Source organism: Octodon degus, unplaced genomic scaffold, assembly GCF_000260255.1.
Source record: "Octodon degus isolate 3935 unplaced genomic scaffold, OctDeg1.0 scaffold00135, whole genome shotgun sequence".
Lineage (NCBI taxonomy): Eukaryota > Metazoa > Chordata > Mammalia > Rodentia > Octodontidae > Octodon > Octodon degus.
This window is the reverse complement of record NW_004524711.1, coordinates 7,361,697-7,371,436: the sequence shown is the minus strand read 5'-3', so window position 1 is coordinate 7,371,436 and position 9,740 is coordinate 7,361,697. Positions and strand designations below refer to the sequence as shown.

At 43.8% G+C, this 9,740-nt stretch overlaps 1 protein-coding gene across 1 annotated transcript in view; it reads left to right on the top strand.

Moving 5' to 3' along the window:
* Positions 1-6,638: 6,638 nt before the first annotated feature.
* Rpl37a (ribosomal protein L37a) overlaps positions 6,639-9,740 on the top strand; it is a 3,973-nt gene continuing 871 nt past the window's right edge. Inside the window, exons 1-3 of the mRNA XM_023701391.1 lie at positions 6,639-6,707; positions 7,020-7,148; positions 7,519-7,601. Of these exons, the coding sequence (XP_023557159.1) occupies positions 6,705-6,707; positions 7,020-7,148; positions 7,519-7,601 (215 nt within the window). The 5' untranslated portion in view covers positions 6,639-6,704. The remainder of the gene's footprint in view (positions 6,708-7,019; positions 7,149-7,518; positions 7,602-9,740) is intronic.

The window sequence follows — 9,740 nt, the reverse complement described above, 5'->3', positions numbered from 1 at the left end:
CACACACACACACACAAATAAATAAAATTTAAAAAACTAATCTAAAAGTGTACGTTCTAAGTAAAAAGAAGGAGGAGGAAGAGAACATTCTACATTTGCTCTCCCACTCCTTGCAATACTTCCTACAGGCAAAAACTAATACAAATAACTTTGGATGGAGTAATTTGTATCAAGTTCACCGTACTGAAATGGCTCATTTCACGTGGTATATTTGGCCACTGTTTCATATCTGAGTCTGTATTCCCTTCATGAGTTACCAGACCCATTGGCTGCGTAAATGCTCCTGAAAATACCCACTGCCAACAGCAACAGGACTGGCTTAAAAATGAATTTGAAGGGGCTGGAGAGATGGCTCGGTGGTCTAAAGCACCTACTTAGAACAAGCTTGGCAAAGCACAGGGACCACGGTTCAATCCCCCAGCACCACATGCCCGCCAGCCCCGCCCCCTGGTGGGCTGAGCTGGCCACACACACACACACACACTAAATAAATGTAAAAAAAAAATAAAATAAATGAATTTGAAGGGGCCGAGGAGATGGCTCAATGGAATAAGCGCTTTCTTGGCAAGCACAGGGGCCTGAGTTCAATCCCTGGTTCCGCAAAAAAAAAAAAAAAAAAAAAAATTGAAGAGGGAAGAAAGGAAAGAACATGTTTGCCTGAATTCACTTCAGACACCCTGATCCTTTCACCGTGATCAAGGCTAATGCTGGAAGTCAGGCCTCCTCTAGTTGAGTCAGTGCTAGCCTATGTGGCCTTCGGCCCACGGGGCTCTGGGCCCTGCTGAGCACACCTTGCTTGTCCGCAGCCCTGGCTTGTCTAGGCAGAGCAGGTGCTGCAGACTCTGCTTTGGTGTCCCCAGTGCTAGATGAACTGGGAATGATGCTTGTACTGCCAAGCTCTTTGAAGAATAAAATGTTCCATACTGTCCAAGAGAACTGGTTGTCTTAATAGTTATATGAACTCTGCTCTGGAGGTGACTTTTAACTTAATTTTTCTAAAGGTGAAAAATGAACTCTGAGTACTGCTGATGAACAGAGGTGGCTCGGTGGGGAACTTTATTGAGACATCTATGGAAAGCCATTACAGAGTGGTGCTCTGGTGGGGATGGAGATTTACTGGCCCATCACTAAGACAAATTTAGACTTTTTGAGAGGCACACTTTTCTGAAGTCATTTTCAGCAGCTCTGTGGCCTTCCTCATGTATTTCTGTCTTTGTTTCTCTCTATGTCTCTTAGCTCTAGCTCTCTCTCTCTCTCTCTCTCTCTCTCTCTCTCTCCCTCTCTCTCTCTGCAGTCAACTTGCAAAACTTACAAATGTGTTAATCTGAATAAGTAGACTTGGCTCAGGTCCACCTTGGCTGGCCCAGCAGAAAGGCTGCTGTACACACTCACCCACCCATACACTGGAATGGCACATTGGTTACAATGAATGAGATAAAAAAAAATAATGTGTTATGATGAGCTAAATTTTCCTGCTTACTTAGATCTTGGTTCTTACCTGTCTTTCTTTTTTTTTTTTTTTTTTTTTTGGTCCCAGGATAGCACATTCAAGTCATTGTGTCACCTGGAGCTCCTCTTGGGTTTGGTAACTCTTCAAGCTTTCTTGGTTTTTGAAGATCTTGACAGTTTTGAGAAGTATGGTCTAGTATTTTATAAGATGTCCCTCTATTGGAATTTATCTGATGTTTTTCTCAGGAATAGACTGGGTTTGGAGATGGAAGGTCATTAAAAGGTGAAGCACCATTTTATTTTTTTTTTAATTTTTTTTTTAAATTTATTTATTTATTAACATTTATTTTGGTGTGTGTGTGTGTGTGTGAGTGTGGCCAGCTCAGCCCACCAGGGGGCGCAGCTGGTTGGCATGTGGTGCTGGGGGAATCGAACCGCGGTCCATGTGCTTTATCAAGCTTGTTCCAAGTAGGTGCCTTAGACCACTGAGCCATCTCTCCAGCCCTGAAGCACCATTTTAATCGGACCATATCAAGGATGTGCATAGTGTCAACACGATTTAGACTGGGATGCTGCTTCAGTCACCTGGCCGAGCAGTGTCCTCAGTTTTCTCCCCTTTCTAGCTCCTTGTGCCATTCCTGTGCTGTCCTCTGGAAGGAAGGAGCTCTGTAAAGCCCAGAGGGCAGAGATCAACATAACTTATTTGGAATTCTTCTGCAAGAGAAATTTGCCTCTTCTCCATCATTTATTTATTTAGTCAGTTATGTATTTATAGCACCATGACTACATGAACATTTATTTTATGTTTGGGGATATAAATCAGTACCTGTTTATAAGCAACCTAGTGTCATGTGTTACTAACTTCACAAAAGTGTAAATAAAGGACAGTTTTGTTATTAAAAAAAAGGGAGGGAGAAAAAATATATATGTATACACAAGAGAGTTAGGATAGATATACAGCTACTTTCTCTTAGTTCACTGAGAATAAAAGTTTGTGCTATTATTGTTTAGACAAGATATCATGTCTGCATCTTGTTCTCTGAATAACTACTAAGAAGACAATAATATGCACTGTATTAATTATTGCAAACATCCTAACCTGTTTTGAAACTGTTTCATTGCTATTTTATCTTTTTTATTAAAATGAATAAAAATTATTTAAAAACACTAGTTTATTTTGCTCCTCAAAAATTTCCAGCTTTGACCACTGGGAACTTCTTCAAGTGGCTTCCAATTCTCTGCTATTTCCCCATCAGGGCGGGGTTTTCTATTTCTCAATATTGTCTTATCTTCTGGCACTCTGGAATTCTCAGGCTTATTTGCCTATTTCCTGCCCAAGGCCTAGAATCTGCTATTCCTCTAAGGAGCTTGGTTCCTTTTATTGGAGAATGGTATTACCAACCAAGATGTGGCTGGCTATTAGCTGTACTGGTGTCCCTGAGACTTCTGGCATTCTTTTAAGATGACAGTTTCTTCAGATTATAAAAGAAATACCTGTTCACTATAAAAAATAATTAGCAGTTGCAGAAATGTATATAGATAAACATCAACTTAACTATTTATAATTCCTATTATTATAAAGTACTTTTTCCTGGGCTGGTGAGATGGCTCAGTGGTCTAAAGCACTGGGGCTGGTGAGATGGCTCGGTGGTCTAAAGCACTTACTTGGAACAGGCTTGGCGAATCACATGGACCGCGGTTCAATCCCCCAGCACCACATGCCAGCCAGCCTGCCTCCTGGTGGGCTGAGCTGGCCACACACACACACACACACACACACACACAGATAAAAAAATAAAAAAAAATTAAAAAAAAAAAAAAAGCCCAGGGACGGGGGTTCAATCCCTCAGCACCACATGCCAGCCAGCCCCGCCCCCTGGTGGGCTGAGCTGGCCCCCCCCACACACACACACAAATAAATAAAAATTAAAAAAAAAAAAGTACTTTTTCCTTTTCTTCTTTCTTTGATTTAGTGGGGGATAAAAACAGAACTTCCCCACAAAAATGTCTAAGGTGGTGATAGTGTGGCTGCGTATTAAGTCGCTGCCCTGCCTACACACAAAATCTGGATGCTCTTCTTGGAACCATAGAAGGCAGAGAGTGGGTGGGAACTTGGGAATCATTTCATCTGGCCCCTCTCTGCAGATACAGACACTGGCTGCTGGGAAGTGGGGAGAGGGTTCTCTAGGTAAGGACTATGGCTCACCCAAACGGATACCACAAGTAGTTTCAGAGCCTGGCCTGAACCAAGCACAGGGGCCTAATTCCAAGTCAAGTATTTTATGTTTTTTTTTGTTTTTGTTTTGTGTGTGTGTGTGTGTGTGTGTGTAGTAACTTGAATTGGCACACACCATCAATTGAGAGAACTGACTTTGGGACCAGGCAGATCTAGACTTTATTTCTAGTCCTATCACCTTGTGTGATGTGCAATGAAATGCTTAACTTCTCTGAGCTGTATATTCTTCGTCTGGAATATTAACAGCTTCAGCTGTATAGTGTTTGCTATATTTTAGGCACTGCAGCAAGCATTTTCCATGCATTTAATTCATTGACCCCTCAGCGTAGGCATTATCATGGTCCAGGCTATAGCTGAGGAAACCGGCCCACAGAAAAATAAAATAACTCATCCAAGGCCCTATAGCTATTAAGGGGCCAGGGAGATGGCTCAGTAGAATAAGCACTTCCCTGGCAAGAGCAAGGGCCTGAGTTCAATCCCTGGTTCCACCAAAAAAAAAAAAGTAAACATACACCAAGGCCCTATAGCTATTAAGTAGCAAAGCCCTGCTTTAAAGTCAGGGGGCCTCCCCTTTCTCTTCATTCATTAGCTAGAGTCATGAATACTTTCCATGATTTTCAAAATTGATTTCCCTTAAAGAGCAGAGTGGATACCTCCTAAAAGATGCATTAATAGTTATTAATGACCATATTTCCACCTCCAATTTTAAAGCTGTTCTCAAACCCAACACTTGCCCATTTGAACTGTGGTAAATGGGTGGAAAGAGAAATCCACCAGTTCTAAAGAACAGATTCCTTAATGAAAGAAAGACTTTGCCCATAGGAAGAGCAAAACTCATCCTGGAGCATATGGGAGTCATCGTGTCCATTACTCCAAACCTCCCTTTTTAGTTCCAAAGCCTGGCTTGGACCTTGGCATTCCGTTTGAATTCCTTCTTTTAACTGGAACATTTGTGTTGTATCTGTAACACTGGCACTGAAATAAAGACCACACAGTTAAAGAAATCTTTCCTATATTATACTCAATGGTGTTGGAATGAAGCCTTGTAGCTTCCTTGCCCTCTATGTCAGAGGAAGTCTTATGTTCACCATAGGGTAGGATTTTCCTTTTCTGAGTCTGAGAAATTGATCTCTTGAAAGAGAACAATCTCTTGAATATCTGTATTAAAGACTTGACCTTTTTTTAACTAGTAAAAAAAAAACCAAAAAATTAAAAATAAAAATAAATTAAAAAAAAAATAAAGTCAGGGAGCCTGACTTTAGAGCCCACATTCCTGTTACATAAGAATTCTTCTCTGTATAATAATGAAAGGAATACTTGCTTCTACTTTATTTATTTTTTGGCGGAATCGGGGATTGAACTTAGATCCTTGCGTTTGCCAGTCAAGTGCTTATCCTACTGAGCCATCTCCCCGGCCCCACTGCTTTTACTTTAAAGGGTCATAATAAGGATGGAATGGGAACATGTATGTAAACCATAGATTGTGTCTGTATTATTACTGTATGATGATTACCTTTCAAGTCCTCCTTCTGCTGTCTTTGAGCACGGTGATTTTCCTGTACAGCACTGTGCTCAAATCATGAAGAATTCAAAGACTGGATCAGTCACTTTTCTGTAGAAATGATCATGTGAATTGTGTGAATGTACATGCTGCTTTTATGTAACTGTGAGGAAAACAATAGACACATACAAAAATTTTTTTTTAATTTTTTATTTATTTGTGTGTGTGTGTGTGTGTGTGTGTGTGGCCAACTCAGCCCACCAGGGGGCGGGGCTGGCTGGCATATGGTGCTGGGGGATTGAACCGCGGTCCCTGTGCTTTGCTAAGCTTGTTCTAAGTAGGTGCTTTAGACCACTGAGCCAGCTCACCAGCCCCAGACACATACAAAATTATTTGAGGCAGTTAATATTTAATTCTGTGAAGTGACAGCTACCTTCCCCAGATTTGTGACTGGAAACATGGCCAGGTAATCCCACAAGGCCTTGCAGTTCGGTCTCAGTCTTCCTTGATTCTGAAATTGTGGCTTCTCTCTTCTGCTTTTATAGAAATAGTTCTCCTCTAGCCACGCCCTGAATGGAGGCACTGAAATGTTCCAGTGTGAGTTCTACATGAAGAAGCAGTATCATTTGTCTCTACTTCCTTCCCAGCCTGAACCAGAAAATGTACTTTTTTTTTTTTTTTTTTTTTTTTTTCCTAACCTCTTGGAGAAAAAGTTCTAGGTTTAGGACCAGGAACCAGCCTTACAACCCACAATGGGCCCTGGGGAGCAGGGTCTGAAACGAGACAAATGCAGGGCATCAGAACCGTGAGACCCAGGGAGAGGCCAAAAGGACAAACTGCTAACTCCTCCCCAGCCTTCAAATCTCAGTCTTCTCTTAGATAACTTCAGGCTCTTCCTTATGCAGCCCTCATGGAACCATCTTCCTTTCCTTATTGATCTTTTTCGGGGGGGGGGGCGGGGGAGGAGGGGATCAAACTCAGGACCTTGCACTTGCCAGAGAAGCGCTTATTCCACTGAGCCATCTCCCCGGCCCCATCAGTGAAGTTTCTTAACGCCACACGACCACGTGACTTTCCCAGTGGGACTGCAGCTTGTTTTGAGTGGAGCCTTGGATTTTCCTCACCACTGTAGCCAGCATCCTGCACAGGACTGACCATTTTAGAAAGTATCATGCAGAGCAGAAAGCAATGGAATTTAGTCACAAGCACTACTCTAAGTCAAAGGCCTTAAGTCATTCAAAACGTGTTTATTTTCAGATATATGTAAGGCAATGTGCACGTGCATCTGCTGAGGTGCATCTGCTGAAGCTGTTTGCCTTTACAGCTTGTGACTCAGGGTTACTCTACTAGAAACACACCCCCTCCAAGCATTCTGTTGGTGGAGCAAACTGCAGGGAAACCTCCAGACCATAAAGCTCAGTTCCTAGAGAGGCCTTACCTCACTTCCGCTTGCCGGCCTGAAACCGCGCCTGCGCACCAGACGTCTTCCTCTCTGGTTTTGGGCCTCCTCGCATCGACATGGTGAGTACGGGCTTATGCAAGGCTTGAATTTCTATCCGCTCGCATCTGATCGTTCAGTGTCTTCGTCCGCACCCACCTCTGGCACCCTCCTTTGTCCCGCATTTCCCCGGGCCCAGGGTCATCTCTGCGTCCCGGGACGCAGCGTTGAGCGGAGGGGCGGGGGCGGCCTGGCGGGCCCCTCGGAGCGCGGGTCCCGCCCGGGACACAGGTTTTGCTGGGTTAAACCGGAGCAGAGCTGGGTCACAGCGGAGGTGAGATGGGGGTTCCTGCTCATAAATGCCGGTGGTCTGCTCCTTTCCTGCATATTTATAGGCTAAGCGCACCAAGAAGGTCGGCATTGTCGGTAAATATGGGACTCGCTACGGTGCCTCCCTCCGGAAAATGGTGAAGAAGATTGAAATCAGCCAGCACGCCAAGTACACCTGCTCCTTCTGTGGCAAGGTATGGTGCTGCGTCGCGGGGAGGGAGGCCGGCGTCCTCGCGCAGGCTGACGGACGCCCAAAGCGGCTCACGCTGCTGGTTATCGTTTATGAGACTGTGTTGGTGATAACTTCCTAACTTGAAGAGAACCGCTAAGGAACTCGACAAGCGATATAGTAAAGACCCCTCCAGCTGTGCTAACCCGGCCTTGTGGGGACTGGGTCTCGTTGGCTGGTTTTTACTGGTATTTTTGTACCAAGAGGATAATCTGCCTTTATACCGTTGTGGTGGTTTTGCTAGACGTTTTTGTTTTAACACTCTGAGCTAAAGTTGGCTTGCCTCTTGTATTTTAAGGCTTTTGGTTCATGGTGACAGTTCTTGAATTTTACAGACCAAGATGAAGAGGCGGGCCGTGGGGATCTGGCACTGTGGCTCCTGCATGAAGACCGTGGCTGGTGGCGCCTGGACCTACAAGTGAGTCCCATCTCTTGGGGCATTTGGAACTGTGGGCTATGTTCACAAGTCTTTGGAGTTTTGGCGCCAGATAGTGATGCTTCTGCGTATTTCTGAACGCTGCAGAGTCGTGGTTTATTTTCTTTTTTTTCTTTTGGCGGAATTGGGGATTGAACTCAGGCCTTTGCGCTTGCCAGGGAAGCGCTCATTCCACTGAGCCATCTCCCTGGCCCTCATGATTCATTTTCACTTGTTCAAAGCATAGAGACAAAACCAGAGAAATAAAAATGAAGTCTGGTTTACAAAATGCTACTTGAGAGTTTTGTAGTCTTCAGTTGCTGTGAACATTCTATTGTTTGGGTACATTAGTGGGATCTGAGCTGGTATTGAAGTTTGATTTGTCCTGCAGGTTTTGTTTGTTTGAGACAGGTTCTCACCGTGTAGTTGAGGCTGGCCTTGAGTTCACTTTGTAGCCCAGGCTGGTCTCAAAACTTTCCAGTGATCCTCTTCTCTCAGTCTCATGAGTGCTGGAATTACAGTTGTGGGCCACCATGCCCAGCCTTGTAGGTTGTTAAAATATTTTATACAGATAGTTTGAAAAGATGTCAGTTTATTTTAAAACTGCCATTTGGACCGCTTTACTTTTTTTTTTTTTTTTTTTCGGGGATTGAATTCAGGCCTTGCACTTTATAGGAAAGCACTTACTCTACTGAGTCATCTCCTCTGTCCCCACTTTTGTTTTTGTAAATACTGTAGTATTGGGGCTGGTGAGATGGCTCAGTGGTCTAAAGCACCTACTTAGAGCAAGCTTAGCAAAGCAGAGGGACCAGGGTTCAATCCCCCAGCACCACATGCCAGCCAGCCCCGCCCCCTGGTGGGCTGAGCTGGCCACACACACACACATAAATAAATAAATAAAATTTTAAAAAACAGATACGGTAGTATTGAACTTCCTCAACTGTTGTGATCCTGATAAAGGACCACTAATAGTGCTGAGATAAATATGTGATTACTGCTTGCTTTGACTCAGCCTACCATTTCTGGAAATTAGGGCCACCTTGAGGGATCTAATCTTATGAGTTCTTTGCTGGAAGCCTGAGTCTTTTGAGTGTTTACCCCTGTGCTGTCCAGTGTACCACTCACAGCCCAGAGTGGTGGCACATGCTCATAATCTCAGTACTGGGAAGGCTGAGGCGGGAGAAAAGCTGTGAGTTTGAGCCTAGTCTGGGCTATGTAGCAAGATTCTGTAACTCACACAAAATGGGGCAAGGGGTTATAGCCTAGGAGTGCAGCACCTTCCTGGTGAGAGACCCTGAGTTGTATTCCCAGTACCAACACAGCAAACAAAACAAAACAGAAAACCACCCAGTGTACTTACTAGCCACATGGTAGATGGATAATGTGTTTAAAAACTGAATTTAAAATTTATTTTCAGTTAGCCATGGGAAATAATAATACGCATATATGTTTAAGCACCTTGCAGAAAGGGTTTTATGATGGCAGAAAGGAAAATGGGGAGCAAGAGTACTACTGGTTCTGATGGAACGTGAATGAGCATTTTGGTATACATTCACTTGTTTTCAGATAATAGTGTGTTGTTTTTGAGGCAGTTTCACTATGTAGTTCAGGCTAGCCTCAGATGCACTGTGTAGTCCAGGCTGGCCTGGAATTGGTGGTGATCTTCCTGTCTCAGCCTCCTGCGGGCTGGTATTACAGGTCTGTACCATCATACTTGGCTTGACTTCTAAAACAAAACAGCAGAGCCAGGTGTGCAGGCCTGTAATCTCAACACTTAGGAGGCTGAGGCAGGTGGATCCTGTGAGCTCAAGGCTGGTTTATTTTGTATTTATTTTTTGGTACTAGGAATCAAACTCAGCATCTTGCGCTTGCCAGGCAGGCACTGTGCTGCTGAGCTATACCCCTGGCCCCAAGGCCAGTTTAAACTACGTTAGTGAAACCCTGTCTCAGAAAAGAACTTGATATCCTACTGTACTGTTCTGGTAATTTGTTAGCTTCTTTTGATATTCTCCATTTCCTTTTTAATCAGGAATCAGCTGTTTGTGTTTAAACACTTTGAGAAAATTAAGATGCATGAGCTTGAGGATATGACCCCCATCTCCCAAAATGTGGCTTGAACCCACTGCTTTCTTTTTTTTTTTT